The following is a 22,176-nucleotide window of genomic DNA, read 5'->3' as shown; positions in this document are numbered from 1 at the left end:
CTGTTTTACATGTAAAGCAGAAGTAGCCTATTAAAAAAAAAACACAAAACTTTGTGCAAGTCACAGGACCATCCAAATCTCTCCCCTGACTTCTAGAATACATCTCTCCAGCAGTTCATCCCTCCCAAACTGCAAACCACCTTCTTCAAATTTCCTCATTTTTTCAATTCTGTCATTTTTTATGGCTACCTGGGAGGGCCAAGGTCAGTTACGACTGTGCTTGTGATAGAAAGTCAGGAACGTGACAGATGCATGAAGAAGTGACAAGGTTCAGTATATCTGAGTACTTTATGATGCTTCTGAGCTAAGGCATATGAAATGAGATTAATTTAAACACTAGTATTTGCTTAACTTACAATTTCCTTGATTTTTTTAAGAAATGCATTGACAGAAAATTTGAGCGACCTTAACAGTAAGTTCACAAAGTTTTTATGTATGTGAATTCTTTAAGCTTTAGAACTTCAGTGCAATATGCTTAGATATAAAGTACAGTGCATTTTTGTTTACCAGTTAAATATTTCAAATATTATTACTTATGAATAAACCCAACCTGAATTATCCACGTCTTATTATAATTAGAAATACTCCACAACCAGAAATACTGGAAGATTGGCAACATGTTGGGGGTAAGGGCGTGGATTGCTCTTCGTAGGGTTTTTTTGTTTGTCTGACTTTTTAAAAAAAACTAGATTACCTATGCCAAGTTCACTGAAATTTATTATTTAGAAAAGCACATTTATAAAACATTTTGTACAGTGAAGTTTCTTATGCTATCACATACAAAAGCAAAGCTTTTTCTGAAGACTTTGTAATTGCGTTATAAAAAGCCAAAGCACTGCTAGTCTTGCTTGCATCTTCCTCATATTGAGCACTACTAATCTGCATATTTAATGGCTCCAAATCACTGTAATGTGTTTTAAGTACTCAAAAGTAAAGACATGATCTTTTCTTCTAGAAAGAAAAGGTAGAAAGAAATAGCTTCAGTGAGTTACTTTGTGAAGGAAAGAACAAGGTAGACTTCCTAAAGAAAGGCCTCTCATTCAGAGATGAGCTTTACCAAATTCAAAAGCGACTGAAGGAAGCATTCATGGCTTTCTTCTAAGAATGAGCTTAATAGTCTAGGACCCCTGAAACATGGTATATCCTGCAGGCACGAGCAATACATCCTAGACAAAAGTAGCTCTCAGAGGAAAAAGGAGGATCATGCAGGGAATGGTATTTTTTCAAGTATCTGTATAATCTCATGCAGGGCTTAAAATTTCAACAAAAAAGCACGGTAAATTTGGCTTAATATTTTAATAGGAAGTACTAGATACATGAAACAAAACAGTGGAATAACAGGATAATACTGATCTGTGTTGCTAAACCAATGCACTGCTGCATTTTAAGCTACTTGGGGAGCTTCCCCAGTACACACTCACTCCTGTACAATGGTAACGGAGCGATCAAGCCTGGAGATCACAAATACAGGGGCCTGGGGAGCTGAACGCCAACTCAAAAACCAGTCTGAACAGTTCGTTTCCCTTAAGTGTAAACTGCCTACAGCACAGTATTACGAACACAAAAGGAGTCTGGGTTCTAAGAGGAACAAGGATGACGCTATCTATCTGCTATATCCTCTCTCAGCAAATAACCCTCCGTGTTTAAATGGTTATAAATTTCAATAGCAACAAGTTTAGTTAACAAACCTTCACTGGAACTTAAATGGGAACCCAACCAGAACAACTTCAGGGATAATTACACTTGACCAGGACTGAAAATTTGTTTGTTTGCTTTGTGCAAGAATCCCCATGGCTGTATCCAATTCCAACAGCTAGAAGCACCATCAAGTCCGGAAAAAAACAAATGCAAGGATCCAGGGAGCTGAATGCAAACTGAAATAAAGTTTGAACAGTTTTTTTTTTTTTTTTCTCTCAAGCCTGAACTGCCTTACATCTTTGTAACAATCAAACAGGAACTGTTTACCATATGAAAGCAAATATTTCTCTTGTTATGGCTATTTGGACATCTGATAGCCTTAGGCAACCCAAAGGGGCCCCAACAATAACAGCTCAACTTAAAAGTCAAAGGGCAGATACCTTTGAAGTGAGAGACGACACAGAAACAGTAGTAGACCTTGAAGTTTGGTCTGATGGAAAGAACCTGAACACTTCAGAGTATATTTCATTCATCCTCACAGCTTCTTGAAGGCAGAACAGGCATATTTGATCACCAATGGTGCTAAATGCCAGAAAACCTAACAGCAAAACACTCTTCCCACAAACCCCTCCTCTCGGGAAAAGGCAAAGGCTATCAGCAGTTTGGTTCAGAGGGGTTCAGGGCTCTGGCAAATGGCACTGGGGAATTATTCTTGTCAGGTTCTCAATTAGCCTGCAGAGAGGTCAGAAGTTGTTAATATTTCGTGAACTAAGTAACTTTTATTTTTAAAATAATTCTCTGGTAAACATGAGTGACAGAACCTCTGACAAAGAAAACATTAGCTGTCTCTAGTAAGAGGATTCTTTGATCCTTTAGTGTCCAGGCTGAACAGGCATAGAAATTTTAAGATATCAGTACATCAAGATTACTGCTCATGAGCCTGTTCAAACCAGTGGAAAGGGTAACACTGGATTTCCAGTTCTGCATTTGGATTGATTTTGAGAGCCCTACAACACAACTCAAGGCACAGGTGAGGTATTGGCTTGAAAATAAATGCTGGGTTCTAGGAGCATGTAGTTTCAAGTTGGATTAACAATGGGACTGGAAGCCCACAGCTGGGTCTCCTGGGTCTTTACTTATATTCTGCAGTGGTGGCACAGGAAAAAGCAAGTGGCAATTACCCTTCTGCTGGGAAAGGAGAATACAAGCCACTACTGCATAGGTAAGACTGCGATCTCAGGAAAGGACCTCACCCTGCCACTTGGAAGAAATCATGCTTTTTGGTGCAACTGCTGCTTCTCATCAGTAAGGAGAGGTGCATAAATGTGTATAAAAGGCTTCTACAGGGGTGTAAAAGCTGTTACACATTACATGTTTTCAAAGCTGGTCTTGGGACAAAGACTTGTCATTCCCCTTTAAACCAATGATTAACAGCAACTGTGCACCCAAGAATTTAACAGTGAGAGCATATTTGCCACTGGTATTCTGTATTTTATTGCTGCAAACAATAGCTTCAATCTCTGGACCACAGACCTCTAAATTCCTTGACTACTTTTAGAACTTCATAAAAAGTCACTGTGAAGATCCAGCTTACTGTCTTCATTGGAAAATTTTTGGGAGTCCACAAACCAAAAAAAGTGAAGTTATGAACCATACTTCAGATTATAAATTGGTTGGCATTTCTGACACTGGCAGAGACAATGACTTCTCTTTTTGTCAGTGAAAGGACAGAAAATTCTTGGGTTTTTTGTTTTTCATAGAGATCAAACTGAAACGTACCAAGGATTGCTGCTGTTTTTCCCCCTGGATTCACTTCAGATTTATTTATAGCAGGGCTTTCTACCTTTATCTGCAAATGTCACAATTGTGCTAGTGACTTTATATAGTTTCTTGGTTTAATAACTATGGTAGACATAGCACATGTTCCGCCTATGCCCCTCTCTGAAAATAAACAAAACTAATCAGGTCTAAAAACTAGTTTATATCTCACTGCTCATAGCAAATAGAAAGAGTTGGGCACAGATAACCTAATTTTCACCTGTTTCTGCTTACTGCATATACACTAACTCAATTCAGATTGATCGGCTAATGTTTGCAGACTTTCTACAGCGGCACAAGGGTACTACATCCATTCAGCTTATTTTTAAAAAAGACAAACCAAGATGAAATGTTGTTCGTGCTCCTTTTTAATTTTATTTTAGCTCTTTGTTTATCTCCTCACTTCAAAGCACTTCCAATATGAGGCACAGTTTCAGTGTGACAACTTTGTAAAATTAAAATAGAAAAAATGTGCCAGCATCAATCTGCTTTACATTGGAAAGCACAACAGCCTTGAGACAGAAATGACGACTTATGAGAGCAAGCTATAATGAACCCAGAAGTGCTATCTGCAGTAGGAAAAATATATTAAGACTGGAGGCTGAACACTCCTGACACAATTTGTCTTCCTCAATAGGAGCCTTCTGTTCCCCAGTTGCAGCATGCAGTCAAGTCTGACTCCAAAAGCAAGGGAAAATTATCAATATGAAGCCCCGCAATTCTGTTGGCTAGCATTTCTTATTTGACTTGAAGCTGCCTGAAGTCCAAATTCAAAAAAATACAGCACAGAACAAAGGTGAGTCTGCAAGAGACTTCCCCCGCCTGCGGCCTGCCACCGGCTGGGCCGGAAGGCAGGCAGCCGCCCCGGCGGCGGGGTCCCGCAGGGTGACCCCCCCCGGCCCAGGGCCACGCCAGCCACCTGCCCCGCCACCAAGCAGGAGAGCCACCCAGGGCGCAGACCTGAGGCTGGGAGCAGAGGCTGGCCGCAGTCGCAGTGAGGGGAGGCTGTCAGAAGGGCCCCACGCGGCAGGGCCGCCCTGTCTCCGGTCCCCTCCGTCCCCTGCAGGAACAGGGCCGGGGCGAGGCGGCCTCCCTGCGGCAGGGGGAATGGCCCGGTGCCCGGCAGGGCTCCAGGCCTGCAAACTGGCTCCCCATTCCCCAATTCAAAAAAGCCCAAATCTCATGGCAGGACAAGCATGTTACTAAATACGGTCCTATTTAAGAGGAAGGTTAGAGAGGATTAAGGGCCTGATCCCAACAGTATCAGTAAAAACCAGTGGTAGGTGCCGAGCCCTTCTCAAATTTCAACGTTGCTGGAAAATAAATTCTGCTCTCTAGTGAGTTGTATTCTCAGACTCCTTTGCACAGACATCCTTTCATTACCTGTGAACTGCAATATATTTACCTAGTTCCTGTTCTTTTCACAACAATGTATCTAAGGCACAATCTCAATTCTCTTAAAATACATTGCTAGCAGAGGGCACCACATGAACATACATAGCATATATGCCAATAAGTGGGTAGCATTACTTTATATTGCTTTCCAAAGACATGCTTTCCCACTAAAAAGAGCTTCTGGGAGGCTCAAAGCAGAGACATTTTTCTGACTTCTGCTTGAAAAAAGAAAAAAAAAATTTTTTTTCCTGTAAGAGCTGGTGAATACTACAAACTTGCTTTCTAACTTTAATTTGTACCATTTTACTTAATACACATTTATCAAAAGCCTAGATTGATTATTTCAACTACTTTAAAGGCAAAAGAAACAGGTTATAAATTGCATATATCAAATCAAAGAATATTTTTTCATTTGATTTTTGCAGTGCAAACTAAACAGAGTTGCCAACCAGCCCTAAATGTACATGTTTCATTGTTACTGAATGAAATACTAGCAGCACTGGAACAGAAAGCTAGACCTGAAGTAATCTTACTAATTAAATAAAAAAAAAAAAGAAAACAGTATTTCTGCATTATTATATATTCATATGATTATGATGATGACTAAGTAATGAATTCTAAATATTGAATCATTTTAACAAAAATTAAATCACTATAAACCTAGAATCTGCATGTTAGGTCTGTGCTTAAAAGGTAACCTGCATCAGGCACTATATAAAAGTAATTTTAACAGAACCAACATCAATAATTTGATGTTTTATACACTTATATAGTATTATAAATACATATAATTAGCAGCAGATTAACTTCCCAACAGTGTTATAATCTGTTGGCACAGTGCCATACTTTAAAAAAAAATTAATTTTATTTACAGGAGCATGCATCTGGTTCTAATGAACTAACTTTACCTGGTAATATCAGTGTTTGTATGATTGATGACATTAACACAATAGCATCATCATGTGCCTCTCAAAACAGCCATTTGAAAGTGACAACTACACACAAACTATACAAGTAAAAAGGCAGAAAATCACAGCCGGGCATGAAGCGATCGTTTGGTTTAGTGTTTTGTAAACCCAAGGATAGCTTTGTTACTGTTAAAACCAGTAATCCCCTAATCTAAAAGTATTTCTACTGTTGACAATTTCTTGCTATGTTCTGAGGTGCTTTAAAAAGAAAAACATACACCAGAGGTTCTCTTTTGTGTATTAACTAGACTATCAATTTGACCACAACACAGTATCCATCTCAAAGTGTTCCAGCTAGCAATGTTTGGATCTATCTATGAACAGTGATGCAGACAATTTCCCTTCTTCTCTTCTCTATGACACGATGGAGCATTTTCCCATGCTTAACAACAGGGAATCAAGGTTGGACAGAATGGCCTGAAGACTGAAGCAGAACTGACTTCTTTTATCCCAAGAGTTAATTCTGCTATTTAGAAGTTTACAGGGTAATTTCTAAATAATAAAAATATTGTGTAAAAACTTTTCTAGCCCATTCTGGTTCTCTCTACTTCTCTGAGCCTCCCTGGTAGGAACTCGAGGAGGACTTGTAATATAAACTTAATATAATCTTCTGCGTTTTTTCCACAAGGAGCAAAACTTTCTAATTCTAGCTGTTCTTACCACTATACAGCAGATCGCTTCAGTCATTAGTATTTTCAGGGTATCTTTTGTAGACTATTCTTCCCTCAGATATACAACATTACTGAATTCACTCTCTCACATGCAAATCCGAGAGCATTCAAGACAGCACATACTATGCATGAAGGAAATGCAGATACATTTATCTGTGTAGAGTATGTTAGCCACACTAGTCTCATAGCTGGTCTTTGTGCCATGGAATTTTCACCAATACCATTAATTCAGAAAAACCACATCTTTGCAGGAGCACACAGAAACATCTGATGCCTAGGCAACTAAGGCAGATGCCTCACAGATCTGAGGAAAATGTTCCTATGTTCTTTTAAACCAAAAACACAGTTAAGACACTAATTCTTTGGCTAAAGAGAGTATCATTAGAGAACTTCTGAGAAACAACCAGATTTGTCACTAAGAACTGCAGCATTTCACAGACTTGATGTATTTATTTATTTTTAAGATGAGGCATCCATACTTTGGCTATTTGGTCTTTTGAAACCAAACTGAAGGGGATACCTTTCTTCCTGCTGATAAACAGAATTTTTTCTTCTTCGTGACTTAAAATTCATTTAATCTGTGTTTTTTTTGTTCCCTGGCCTCTCCTCCTTTTAACATACTTGCAACTTCTCATAGAAGTGTTTTATAAGATTGCCCTTGCAATATGTCTCTTCTGCATGAGAAACAAAATTCATTTGGGCTCTTATGGAAAGTGTCAAAAGATGAGGCAATGAAGAATAGCTGGCCCTTGCTCATTAGCGCTGCTTACAGAACTTACTTTACCCCAAAACAATACATTTCTGTATTGTTCTGTTTGATTCCCATTCTGCTGCTTGAAGGATGGACAGATTTATGCAGATCATTGAAGAAAAGAAGGTGTGGGGGTGGAAGTGAACTCCAGATTTGAGGAGCCTTCACCGTATTTCTTAGACTGACATGAGGCCAGCTGAAAAGAAGGGGTTTCCTTTTGTTTCTGTAAAGCTGGCAGATACACCATGAAATTGATTGTGCTTGGTAATTCCAAAAAAAAGCAGAAGAAAGGAAAACGAGGAGGCCAATTTCTCTCCACAGGTGTTAAACATATCATCATCTCAGATGCACCACTATTAGGTCAATGGAGCAAGCATGCTACAAGAAACACAGCAGCTCTTTTATTTAAGGACCAAGTTCATGTCACTCTAAGTCAGCTGCTAAACAGACCACAGCGTGAACGCCAACACAGAGAGTAATTCTGCTGAGATACCATGATATGCTCTCAGCCCAGTCATGTTACATGGTGCAGTACAAATACAGCAAATATGGTACTATGAGCATCCCTCGGGACTGATGCAAAGAAGAAAGCTGGTTTACTTGCATTTCAGAGAGGAGCTTGAGAATCCGTATGTTCTAACTGAAACCTAGATTAAAGCAAGATGAATTAAAGGCAAAACTTACTGTTACTAGTACTTTAAAAATAGAAAAATAATTTTTAAAAAAGCACAAGCCACTACTCAACTTGATTGTCAAGAAAAAAATATCAAACATCTTACAGGAGCAACTGTTCCTATAAGATCTCTCCTGGGGGGATATGTCATAAGAACAACTGTGCCAGATCAGACCACAGGTCCATCTTTGTGTGCTCAGGACCAGAATACCAGGGTGCCTCACAAACAGGCAATTATTGTCCCTCACAGTATAGAGGAACAGGACAACAATTCGCTCTTGCATCAACTCAGTTATTCTAGAGTCTAATCACTTCCTTTTTAACTGAAGATATACTTAACTTACTAAATTGTTTATTTATTAGGTCTTATTTATTTAAAGTTATTTCAGAGAAGCTCTACTGCCTGGGTTATAACAAAAGGTCATATTAGACTTACAGGCCAGAAGAAACCATTGCAATTACTGACAAAAATCTTAAATCTCACTGAATCACCCTTACCATTTTAGTCTATATTCACAGCAGTCCCAGTTTATTATTCCCAGCTCCAACATGTCTGCGCTGGTTTTGGCTGGGGTAGAGTTAATTTTCTTCATAGCAGCTAGTATGGGGCTACGTTTTTTGGATTTGTGCTGGAAACAGTGTTGATAACAGAGGGATGTTTCAGTCACTGCTGAGCAGTGCTGACACAGAGTCAAGGCCTTGTCTGCTCCTCACCCCACCCCACCAGCGAGGAGGCTGGGGGGGCACAAGAAGCTGGGAGGGGACACAGCCGGGACAGCTGACCCCAACTGACCAAAGGGACATTCCATACCATATCACGTCATGCTCAGCATATAAAGCTGGGGGAAGAAGGAGGAAGGGGGGGATGTTCAGAGTGATGGCGTTTGTCTTCCCAAGTAACCGTTACGCGTGATGGAGCCCTGCTGTCCTGGAGATGGCTGAACACCTGCCTGCCGGTGGGAAGGAGTGAATGAATTCCTTGGTTTGCTTTGCTTGCGTGTGCGGCTTTTGCTTTACCTGTTAAACTGTCTTTATCTCAACTCATGGGTTTTCTCACTTTTACCCTTCTGATTCTCTCCCCCATCCCACCGGGGGGGAGTGAGCGAGTGGCTGGGTGGGGCTTAGTTGCTGGCTGGGGCTAAACCATGACAATGTCAAATACCTGTAACACCAAAAGCGCACAGTACACAGAAGCATTAAAATATTCCTCCCTTCATTCCAGTTGTCATTGTAAGAAATTGCTTCATAGGTATGGAGTAAATCAGGACTTGCTGCCATAAAAAAACGGAACGTGCAAGTTTCAAAGAGCACTATGTTATTACAACTCGAAAACCTCTAAATCCAGATTAGCTGTGACACCAACTACACAGGAGAAGAATAAATCCCCAGATAAGGCGTTTCCAATGGGATGGGTACTTTAGTGCCTAAGGGGCCTCTCCTAAGGAAACAAAAAAAAAACCCACAAACAAAACAAAATATCACCACACAACACACACCTCCTTTGAGTATGAGTAACTCTCAATCCTGTAAGAGAAACAAAGCCACAAATCTCACTTTCAGAGACACAGAAATATTAACCAGAACAGGAGCAGGGTCTCATACATCAGTGGATTGCAAGATGACGTACTAAAAAATCCAAAATTAGTTTTTTTCTAATGTCACAGCAACATTTGGGTGCAAGTAAGTATCACAGATCTCTGCCATTATTCCCAGTTGTCCACTGGATTGCTATATTTATAGAAAATGTTATTTATTTAGTAGTAGGCATTTCCGTAGGACACTGACTGAGAACCTATTTTATTTTAGCTAAATGTTTCTGGAGTTGGACAGTAAATGATATGCATGAGCCATGTTGACTGTCATCTTCCACTTTTAATTTGACTGTCAGACATACAAGTAACTTGCTAATGTTTCATTCCAATTTCAGCACCATGAGCCTGTTGCGTAAGCTGCCTGCTAAAAGCTGTTCAGATGGAATGACAGTATTTTGTAGGACCCCAAAGATGTAGCTATAGAGATGAATATGTGTCAACAGCATTGAAAGCATGACCTTTTTTCCCTTTTTTTTTTGTCAGCAGTTCTTATTTCCACCCTATAATTTTTCCACATTCTTTATAAGATAGGTCACATGGGAAAAAGAAAGAGTTTAAGTCTCTCAGCCATCTTCCATCGCCTGCAATCACATCTACCTAACTACACAAGGCAGAGGACAAAGGAGGAAGGGTTATAAACAATCAGGTATCTTCAAAATGACAGCCAAGGCCCAAAATTTATTTTAAAGAGGAAACAAATCCCAGCCCCCTAATAACATAAGTTACAGAATGATGGAGAACTTTGATGGTTTTCATAATAGATACTTTCTCTCATGAATAGTCAGTAAAAAGCCTGCACTCCTCTCACTGGAAACAGGCTTTAGAAAGCAACACATTAACAATTAATAACTTCTTTTATCGATTGTACCATTTTACTGATAATTTATATACTATATTAACGTCAGGGAACATTCATTATTAGCTCTTATTAAAATAAATCACAAAAAGTCTACTTATCCGTCTCAAATAAAAATATGTAAATTACACCCACTGCTCATCTCAAACAATACAGGTAAAACAATACGCTTTTTCTGAAACGTAGGCTGTGCAAGGAACACAAAGAGGACTTTTCCCCACACACACACATACCTCTTTGCACCCTCAAAAGAGAAAATTACCATAGGGCACTTCTGTCCTTTTTCAGATGATCAATTCAGTATTCTGAAGTATTACAAATATTTCATTACATTCCTTAGTTCTTCCTCTACAATATAAAGTAATTTCTTTTTGACGCAGAATGCCACAGTGCACAGTACAAGGAAGGGGAAAAAAAGCAGTGCAGGGTTGAAAAGCAACAGAAAGAATCGAGAAGGAATGGCTTTTGTTAATTTGACAGCCCTCAGCTAGCTGCATAGTTGGGTTTATAAAAGGTTCTTTAAGAGCAGCAGTTTTCATGGTGTAAGAGTGCCACACAGCTCTGGTTCCTGCAGTGCCTCACACCAACAACTTCAAAACTAACTCACTGCAGATGTCCCTATGATCATCTAATCAGACATCAAAAGCAATACACTGACAAGCTCCTGCGCTGATTAGGAGTGTTCTATATATGTTCCACAGCGTAAACAGACACACAGTAGCTGCTTTAAAAATGGATTCACCCACATCAGAATTCCCTTTTAAAAAACTCAAACTGTTCGGAACTCCCCAGCTGAATGACAGAAAATTCTTTTAAATCTCCCCAGATCTTCTGTTCAGTTCCACACAGCAGTATTTCAAGAGCAGGAATTAAATTATTAATAGCAAAACTTTTACCAGAAAAAAGTAAATGCCTTCCGGAATTTAAAAACCTTGCTATTCTGAATGACAGTCTGGGATCACACCACCTCAGGGAAGCAGTCTTGCCTCTACCCTGGAACACACGTTGTCATACCTAAGATGTGTTTCCATCTCGACCTCATTTATTGTCTAATTATTATACATCAACAAGCACTGGGTTTAAAGCATTACAAGTGCACCATCCTTCCAGCACTGCTAGTTCCTGAAGAATAACTGCATTCCTCCCAATATCTGGTTTCCTTCTCATAGCCCACCTTCTGGAATACTTAAAGGGGGCTTATAAGAAGGATGGGGACAGACGTTTTAGCAGGGCCTGTTGTGACAGGACAAGGCATAATGGTTTTAAACTAAAAGAGGGTAGATTTAGGCTAGATATAAGATGACATTTTTTACAATGAGGGTGGTGAAACACTGGAACAGTTGCCCAGAGAGGTGGTAGATGCCCCACCCCTGGAAACATTCGAGGTCAGGTTAGACGGGGCTCTGAGCAACCTGATCTGGTTGGAGATGTCCCTGCCCATGGCAGGGGGGTTGGACTAGGTGACCTTTAAAGGTCCCTTCCAACCCAAACTATTCTATGATTCTATCACATCACTATGGGAAAATTTGATATTGAAATTCTAACACATGCAAAGGGACCAGAAATTAAACCTACTTGACCTAGTCAGGGTGAGTAAACATATCAGACAAAAATTTTATCTTCTAAAATCAGACAGACCATAAAACCCTCATGGCAGCGCAGTCTCTTAGCTCGAGCCTTAGCAGAAACCCACTGGATCAACCCAAGTTATAGACTCTACAGCATTATTCCATCACTGTGTCAAAAAAGACCTTTTCTGCCCTGCCCTGCTTTTAAATAGCCTAATTAGATGAAGTAATATTTCTGCCTTTTCTTATAATACCTACACAGGTTGAAAGTACTACTGGTAATCTTTATCTCAAAGCCAAGCTCTGATTGCAGCATATCTTTATGTTTACGTATGTACATAAAATAGTATGTAAAAGGAACAAATCATGGAGCTGCACCCTTACATGTGCTCACACTATGTTAACCTGCAGACACTTAATCAGGAAGGCTAATACATTACAAACACAATTAATGGCCAGAAGAACCAGAGGAGGTTTCAACCCTTTCTAACAAGGGCTTGAAACATAAAAATGTTCTGATTATATATGAACCTCAACCAAAATTGCAAATTATAGTCCACAATGCATAAAACACAGTCAATTTCAAGTCACATCTAGGTAAAAATTGAAACCGTATTGAGCCACTGGAGCAGCTCTTCAATTGATCCAGCATCTCATTGTATCTTTAAATATGGATAAATGCAATTTAATCAGCCATTCCCATTGATTAACTCTAAGTTAACCTACGTATTTATCGAGGAAACATGCAACTATAAAAGAAAAGAAAGTCATGCAGAACACAGCATCCCCATAATAATCAGCAAGTTAACAAGAGGGGGTGAAAACTTAGTCTCACCAGAATTAATGCAAAACTCCCATCAACTTAAATAGGACCACAATCCTCCATCTAAAACTCATGACAGCTCAAGTCTTAAGATAGCAGGGAAGTCTGTCCCTGGGCAAAACCAGAGATAAGCAGAAGTAATAGCTCCAGAAAGGAAAGTTCAGATGTTTTAATTATACCTTGGCAATACTACCTGGATGAACTGACTGAGCAAAAGCAGAAAAATGTATTCTGCTTCCTAAAAAGTTGAAAAAAACAAACCAACAGAACCCCACAATTCCGAGTTTCTGCCTTGCTGCATCTCATCTTTATCAGAATGGAGCTTGGACAGAGGGATCCAGCTAGGAACTTCTGAGTTGGTGCAGAGAACCTGAAACTGCAGCTCCTCTCAGCAAGCTGGGGACAAGTGTTGAGCAAGTGCTAAGGGGCCAAAGAATGCTTCCTCCCTCTGAAAGGCTTTGGCCATCTCAATCACACAGCATGGCCTCACTCCAGGGGAGATCCCCGCTGGAAGACTTCATGCCCATCACTAACCCCACTTCCTGAAGCCAGAAAAGCAGCCAAAAGCAGCTGGACCAGCACTTGGCTATGGCTGTAGCAAAGCTCTGGCCACCGAATTTTTCAGAGAAGTGCATTAAACTAATTATGCTTCCCTGAGTCCCTCTGTGGAGACCTAGGGAGGGAAGCTTCCATTTTTGAAAGCCTGGTCAGGTCTCTGTGATTGTAACTAGACAGAAGAGCTGAACAGTTGCCTTCATAAATTAACAAACTCACTAACAAATACCTTTTCCTATATATTTCTTATATATTTCTTTAAATAACAAATTCAGATGTTTCTTATCCCTATTTTTCCCCAATTATAGTCTCTAAATTTTTCAGTGGCAGCTATCACAATAAGGAAGGAGAGGCTTGGATGAAAAAAGAAACTCAAGTTTTGTACCATCTGTTAAATGACTTCCAGTCTGAGAGAACAGATGCTGGACTTCACTATCAGTTTTTGATTGATCTAGAAGTATTTTGTTAATTGGGGCTAAAACTACAGCTAAGACAAAATAAGTGTCAGAGAAAATATGAAAGAATAGCTCAAATTCTCAAACTACCTGGTCACTCAGAAAAGATTTTGTAATTTTGGTAATCATCATATGGCATGAGAAAAAAAAAAAATCCTCCTCTGAATGAATGGGACAACATCTAAAAAAGAGAATATATGCTCTATTCTATAAATTCTATAAATATTGTGAACAGCTCAAATGGTTCACCAGGTTCATCCAGTTCATCTGAACTGGATAGCAATGTTCTTTTCTTACATTACTGCATGTTTGCTGTTTTATTCTATGCATTACTTATTGAACGTCTGTCCTGCACTCTCCTAGAGACAAATCAGTGCTGTCTTCAGAGATTCATATGATAATCACCTCTCAAAAATCTGATCAACTACTGGTGTATCAGTACATGCCGTATAAGACAACATACAGTCTAACTACGAGTATTTCGACATAGAACCGAACTGCCAGTTCTGCATGTGCCAAACACCAAAATGCCAGAAGTGCCAAAACAATTAAGCTAATTATGGAAGTCAGTTTCAATTACAAAATGATTGCTAAGATAATTGTGGCATAAATACAGAGACTTAATTTTTACTACATGCACTGAAAATTGTTTCATCTACCAACAGCTCTGGTTTTTCTAACTTGCATGTGACTGCAAGGAAGCAGTTTAACGTGAAAAAAATACATGTTTGTGGCAAAGGAAATGCAGTATGAATTTTAAATTTTCAGCAGCAATATACAGAACAAATGAATTTTCTCTAAATACTGCTTTAACACTTGCATGAAAGAACATAGCCATATTCAACGTGCAGTGTTGAGTTGTTTGTACCATGTTTTTTTATTTGTCAGATATCGATTCTTCCCCGTGTTTTAGAACAATCTGTACCTAATTTAACCTACGTTATTTAAGCTTTCTATGCTTCCCAAAACATTATGCCAAAGCATATTTCAGTATGTCGATGGGCGTTTTAGAAATGGTACTGTTGCAAAACAGTAACATTACATTGGTGTAATATATTTTGCTGTAACAGATTTTCACTTTAACAATAAAAACTTTCAACCTTCTGGGCCTTCCCCCCCTCCCCTTACATGCCATTTAAAAAAATCTGTAAGCCTTCTCCACTGTTGTTACCTGTCCAGCTTTGACCGTTACCCCTATAGCTGACAGAGGGACGCTCTGTATTTTAGCCATAGAGAATTCCTTTAGGCCTAGAGGACTCTTGTGTACTGATGCAAGTCAGTGAAGCACAGTGAGGTTTTAGCCTCCAAATATAACTGCAGTCCTCATATAATGGCATAAAATGCACTTGTCACCACTAATATTATATTTTAAAAAACCAACAAAACAACAAAAACCTATCTTTCTCTCCTTGATGGTCAAAAATAAAGCATTCGAAACATGGAATGCAACAAATTTCACCAATTTTTCCACTTTTTTTTTTTAATTTTCATGGCTATAAAATACCTGAGGTCAGCATTACATACTGACATACTCACCTTACATATTTCTCAACTTTTCAAAGAGAGCAAGATCTGCACTGTTAACCAAGAACTCTTCTAAGTCAGTATTTCATTAATATGTAAGTGCTTGCAGCAAACATCAAGAAAAACCTCTCAGCTCAAACAGGTCTGACAAATGACGCAGGATTTCAAGAAAGTTCAGCCCCCTGTAACACCATAATGTACTTGGAGAGTCACTAGCACTTTTTAAATTGCACCACTTAGCAAATAACACAAGCCATTGCAAAATAAGGTGTACACTAAACATTTAGAGGCACGTACATTTGGCCATGTAAAGAAAAACAATGGACAGTCAACTAAAATCCTGTGCTGGCCTTCAGAATTACAGGGTTAAGATTGAGAGCCACAAAACATCACTTATGTTCAAGTAATCTGACTTTCTATTTACTTACCTCATTCACTTGAACGTAACTGGAAGTATGGTCTTAAATACAACATCTTCAGCTGAAAAGGTTCCCACCTCCAGCATGTGTTGCTGAAGGCCAGTTCTTTCCTCCTGCTCCCTAATGTGCCCGTAGGGCCATTTGTGGAATCCTGCTATAAACTAGTTGTGATCTAGGCTGAAACGTCCCCCTCGCGCCAAACGAAGAGGCTGGAGGTTTCTGAGTGCTTTTTGTTTTGAAACAACACAGCGATGTATTGGTTTACACAACTGGGGACACGAGTGAACTGCAACACTGTATAGGGAAGCTAAAGGGGAAAAGGCATAAATTTCACAAGCAAATGAAAGCAGGTGCAACTGTGCCATCATTTAAGCCAGCATTCATTTGGCATAAAGTAGTGCAGAAATCTATGAAAAAGCTCTATTCTACTTGATACACTTATGTATCCCAGCTGACATTCAGAGATTCTAAAGAATTTCATCTTTTTGTAAGTAATATAGGAACACTTTCCCCACACACAAACACAAAGCTTCAGGCCTTAAAATTGCAAAGTAAAAAATGTGACCCAAGTGTGACCAAGACATCGCTTTTAGAAGATTGAAGACAGCCTGCAATAACATCTGATTAAGAGTTACTGCATCCTCACTAATTGTGTCTTTAAACTAATATTTAGTAATAACTATGTTGAAAACAAATTTGTCCTCAAAAGAGTCAGATTGTAAAACAGGAAAGTGAGAGAAAGAAGAGACCATGCAGGATAGTAGCGGGTGCCAAAGGAAGACAGAAATGCCAGGAGAAAACAAGGAAAGTGAAAAAAGGTGCAAGACCAATGAAGCATATTAAAAGGGAAATACATTTTTTCCACTAAGCAATGGTAAATTGGACAATATGATACTGAACAAATAAACAATTGCTAAAAGTTCAGTTCATATTCCTGTGCCTTATGTCACCATTGAGCTTTATGTAAATCTCTTATTTTAAAAAAGAGAACCACTTGTTAATTGACTGTATCATCTAAAATAACCGTTTTGTCCAGAGGAAATTTGCTCCTTTACAGAAAATGAGTATGATGCACTTTGTTTTAGATTCAAATTCATATATAGCTTATAAAACTGCTACATACCAACAGGTAAGAACAGTTTTTGCCCTTAAGAAAAAGGTGAGTTACATGACACCTACTGCCACAACATGCTTGAGACTGTGGTCACTGGGATGAGAAGCACTTGGGTGGAAGTCAGCAGGTGGGCCCAAAGCTGGATCACTGCTCCTTCGTACTAGAAGTGGTGTGCCTAAGAGACAAAATAAAGAGCAATGGTTCAAGGGCGCTACAGGAACACAAGGTAAAGCTTCACATGATTTAACTTCACGTGTACAGCGTTTAAATACAAGTTTATCCGTGGCAATATCCACCTGGTAAATTACTAGAGTTGATGGGGTCATGACATTTAGTATTTACTAAGCTAAAGACACGAGAACATTTTAAGCTCTGTTACACAGACTTTCATCCATGAGCTGCTAAATTAGGTGAAAACTACTGACAAACAAGAGAAAAAGGCACCTTTTCGGAAAAACAAAGTAGTTGTTGCATGTATCTGTGACCACATGTACCATCAAGTTCTGACAGGGAAATCATACGCTTGATCTAAGGAGTAACTGTGAACACAGGAAGAACTGGACAGCTGTTGTTAGTTCCTACAACTGGTAGTGGTTACTTAACTAAAGCAGAACATGGTGTAAAGCCTTTCACTCCACACTAAGGATGGCTCTCATTGTGCTGTTCTGCATTAACCCACCAAACTGGGATCTCACAATCTCATTTTCAACCGTTCCTTACTTTCTCCTGGTGTATGTCCAAAAGCCATACTGAGCAACTGCTTGCCTCTCCCATACCAATTATACAAGCCCGCATTTAACCTGTATGGAAGGTCGCTTTGAATATGATGGCATGAGCATATATATACGGTCATAAATTTTATTTCCATAAGCTCACAAGATGCAATAGTCCATCACCACTACTCCTGTGCCATCCCAACCTGAGGCATATAAACGACAGATCAGGCACAGGTTTTTGGGTACAGCGGCAGCTGAAGGATAAATGGATAACTCCCTACATAAAATTCATTTAGTATCTAACATGCCTTGGGCTGGCTCTGCAGAGACAGCCTAAATAAGGGTATAAAGAGGAGAGGGGGAAGAGATTTTATTCACAGCAGATCTGCCTCCCACTACCGACTGCCAGGATTCCCAGGAACAGACGTAGGCAGTTGCAGTTGTTTCAGAGAAGCTGTAGACTAAACAGCTTCCTCTTGCAGGCATCTCCAAATAGACTCACCAACTATTCGTGTCTATTCACGTACTGTCTAGGAATAACCTCAAAGACCGGTCACAGCAGCTTCTAGCGACACAGCCGTCCGGTTAGCAGAATACACGAGTGCTATAAAACACTCCTTGCAAAATCTCCAGGTGGGGCAAGAGGGAAAACATCTTTAGTAATATTATCCAAAATGAAATTAAACAAAAATGACTTTTTTTTTTCCCCTAAGTCTTTCCAAAATAATTTATCCATAGGCAAACTAAAAAATTGAAGAGAACATTGGTCTAAGACAATAATTTTTCAAACGTTGCAAGTGAGTGAAAATAAGATTATAACTGTCAGTTATAATATTGATTATAGTGGCTGGGACTGATGGCAGTCATGATTACTAGATGTATAATAGAAGTTTGAATATGCAAGTTTCCTCACTAGAGAGGTGCTAACAAAGCTGGAGTGACTGTACCACATTCACTCTCAGCACACCTTTGTAATTATGATGTTATTATGTTTAATAATAACCTGATGGCTGAGGAACAACCAGAGAATCTAATGCTCTTATCCTTCCTCATAGTGAGCAACAGTTTTTATATGCCAGTAATCCCTTGTATCTCCACTTCTGCAGGAAATCAGTAAGAAAAGCAAAAGTAAGACTTAAATTTGTGTCCTGGTATTGAGGGAATGCTCAAAAATCAAAAGGTGAATATTGTTTTTTGTTCCTATGCACGTTTTTACAAGGAGATTCTGAAGAAAGGGATTGATCACCAAATTTACCCACTTTATGTGATTTTCCAAAGTGTCAGTAGGTCAAAGGGAACCAAATCTCTCCACTCAAATATTTCTGTTCTTCACGTGGTGCTGAAGAGAAATGTTTCTCCCTCTAAGCACATTTGATAAGAAGGTATATAAAAGCTAAAGCCAAGAAGTATTGGATTTTTAAGTTACTTCCTTTAAGATAAATACTTATTCCTTAAAATAATTTTTCTTTGTGTGACCTAAGTGTTTCTGGTGGCCTGTATCCAATTTTCAGTCTCTCTTCAATATCAGAGTTTGAAAACAAATGCTCAGACACTTTTGTATGATTCAGCATAATTTAGTCTCCAACTCCTTTTGACATAAACATGAACAGCACAGAGAAACCCTCTGGCTAAACTACCAGAAAGCCTTTCCACTGGTACTTTTCTTTGTAACTTGCACAACTCAATGAGCCATATTCCAAATTCAAACTGAAACATACTGCTGATTATACCCTTCAAGGCCATCATCCCAGCCCCTTTTCTCATTTTTGTCTTCCTTTTTCCACAGTGAGAAGAGGGTTAAAAAAAAAAAATCCCCACAGTCAACTAAAGAAGCCAAAGATGGAAAAAGAAAAAAAAACACACCACACCCCAAAAGCCCCCACTTATATCAGGCTCACTCCTCCTCCCAAAGCCAACACTCCGAAATTAGATTTCTCCTTTTCCTGAGCTGTCTTCTACAACCACCTCCTCATTTCTCTCTCATTCCCCTGGCTGAGGAAAGATGAAGGCTCCCATCTCTGTGACTGCTGGGAGACAGGACCCTCATTTGTTTCAGGGCCTCCCAGCTGCCACAGCAGCTGAGAGATGATGTCTCCTGTACCACACCGTTCACATAGTGCTTGTCGAGTAAGAGGGGACAGACTTCAGCGCTTCTGTCTGCTCCCTGTATTGACTGCTGCAAGGTGCTGTTTTTATCCCCCTGCCCTCAATTTTGAAGACCTCCTTTCACTTGCTTTCTGCCACTGCTTTCCAGAGAAACTGAAACAAAATGACATTATCCCATTCTCAGTTTACAGCTGTCTAAACTTTGAAACCAAAGTTTGCAGGAGCAGTGGGATTATAGAGAATACTGTTTTCCAATTCGGGAAGACGGCCTTGCAGCTATTTGCCTTCTTTTTATTCCTGCAAGTTTTTGCTTATTGCCATGAGGCTATGAAATTTATGGTGCTTGTCTGGAATGCTTCCCTACTTGCACAAGAACAACTGGACTTTTTGACCACTGTCTACAATGCTTTCTCTTTTTTCTCAATTTGTTGTAAATTTTAGGGTCCTACAGATCATTTTCTTGTTGAAGAGAAAGGCAGAGTATATTTTCTTAATTTTTTTAAGTATATTTACTGACATACAACATAATTTCTTGTACAGAGATATCACAAATCGTAACATCTCTGTGACCCAAGTCAGCTGAAGTCTTTAGCTAAAATTATCCAAAACAGTCCCTCTGGCTCCCATTGCTTTACACGCATACACCACAAAGACACGGGAGCACGACAACAACCCTTTATTAGACAAAAGTAAATTGAACCAAAATGCCCTCTCTAATAGGGGAAAACAAACGGCAAGCAGGAAGATTAGATGAAAGACTTGAGAAGAAGCGGTACTCTCCCTCCTTGCAGGGAGAATCCCTTACTCTCTTTCAGGAGACAGCAATTCTCAGCGGCTCCCTGAGCTAACCATCTCCCCTCCATCTCCCTCTGCTCCTCTGGGCTCAGGCTGCTCCGGGCCCTAAGAACACCTCCCCTGCCACGCAGGGCCTCCCAGCCCACGCTTCTCCCCCCCAGGCTCCTTTCTTTTTTCAGCCTCTCCCTGCCTCTTCCGTATGCTACAGGCAGGGCTCTTGAAAGTCAAGCACGCTCCCTTGCACTTCGGAAGAGAGAAACCTCCCCGAATCCCACCGGCCAGGACTCAGCCCGACTCAGGAGTCGGCTCATGTCCATTATACATACATACATACCTTGAATTTGTTCATCGCTGTCTTCCTTAGACAGAGATAAAATGTAATGAAAAACCATCACTGATACCATTTATTAGAGACATACTATAGACAACTATATATGTTTTTACTTAAGAGATTATGTCATCTGTTTTCTTCTGTCAGGAAACAGAACGTTGCCTTTTTCCTTACTGCTTGTCTTTTGTTGTGCTGTGTTTCCATGTTATTCTACTCACGTTCTTGCATTTGTGCTGAACATTTATAACAACCAGTGTAAGCTCAAACAGAAAATTCATCTTTTCCCTGAATGATGAGACACAGAAAAACTCCTTTCTGCATACCAAGTTGATAATACAAACACATTATTTACAAGCACTAGTGCTTTGTGCCAGAGTAGCACTTTGCATTTTAAACTTTAAACTAGTTATCCTCATCTCACTGCATTGCATCAGTAATTTACAGACAACAAAAATTCAAACACATGCCTAAGATTAAAATTTTTCTCATGATGACAGCTTTTAACCTCAATCACCTCAACGTATTTCCCCTTCTTTCAAAATTTACACAGAGCACCTTCTATTATGGTACCATAGCACCTTCTAAGCACACATGGATGTCTCAGCCTTATTCACAATACATACTCTTTGACAAAGCTGATGAGAAAAAGTCCTGTGGTTTTCTTCCTTAAAGTAAACTGTGTCGTTTAATTTCAAGCCATGTAGATCAATCTTTTCCTTTTGCTAGCATCACCCTCAAAAATTAGTATCTACACAGATTCATGGTTAACAGTGTATTTTCCCTGAACTCTTATGTTTTGGAAATATTTTTTTTAACTGCAAATATGGTTGAAACAAGCATATGGTAGAAACCACACTTAGATTTAAATTGGTTACATTAGAAAAAAAACCAGAGGAGAAGTTCTGCCATTTGTGCACAATTAAAAACTGAAAACTTACATCAACACAATGGCAAAAGAAACATCTCCATGCCAGATGTAATCTTTTTTTTTTTTTTTTAATTTCACCAAAAAGCTGTACACAGACATTAACACTCACCCTGAACAAGAGTGCACTCTGCCTCGCCTCACTTAAGCCCTTTGGTGGATCAAAAATCAGCATTTGAGGTTAGGAGGGGACTGACTAACAAGAAGTGATGTTGTCAGATAAATAATGTAAGGTTTGGAGTTTAGGATCCAAATGTGGTCAGGGGAACTTTGGAGCTCCAGCTGTCCTCCGGGAGTCCTGGGGTCCTCCTAAACTCTTCAGGGTCTCTAGCCTCTGAGTTCTGGCATCAAATGTGATGCCTAAATTTAGACAGCTGAGTATTGCTCAGGGTGACCATTACCACAAAAAAAGATTATTCCAACCCTTCCTTAATTTCGCCCTTTTGCTCTTAAGTCTCCTTGCTCAGGAAAACACAATTCACC

General features: G+C 39.5%; 1 protein-coding gene across 2 annotated transcripts in view; it reads right to left on the bottom strand.

The window, feature by feature from the left end:
* Positions 1-22,176, bottom strand: part of PARD3B (par-3 family cell polarity regulator beta) — a 433,243-nt gene that overhangs the window by 258,156 nt on the left and 152,911 nt on the right. For both annotated transcript variants that reach the window (XM_075153452.1, XM_075153453.1), the window contains exon 4: positions 16,886-16,995. In XM_075153452.1, coding sequence (XP_075009553.1) covers positions 16,886-16,995 — 110 coding nt within the window. The remainder of the gene's footprint in view (positions 1-16,885; positions 16,996-22,176) is intronic.

The sequence above is a fragment of the Calonectris borealis genome, chromosome 6 (assembly GCF_964195595.1).
Source record: "Calonectris borealis chromosome 6, bCalBor7.hap1.2, whole genome shotgun sequence".
In the NCBI taxonomy this organism is placed as follows: Eukaryota; Metazoa; Chordata; class Aves; order Procellariiformes; family Procellariidae; genus Calonectris; species Calonectris borealis.
This window is presented reverse-complemented; position numbering and strand designations above follow the sequence as displayed.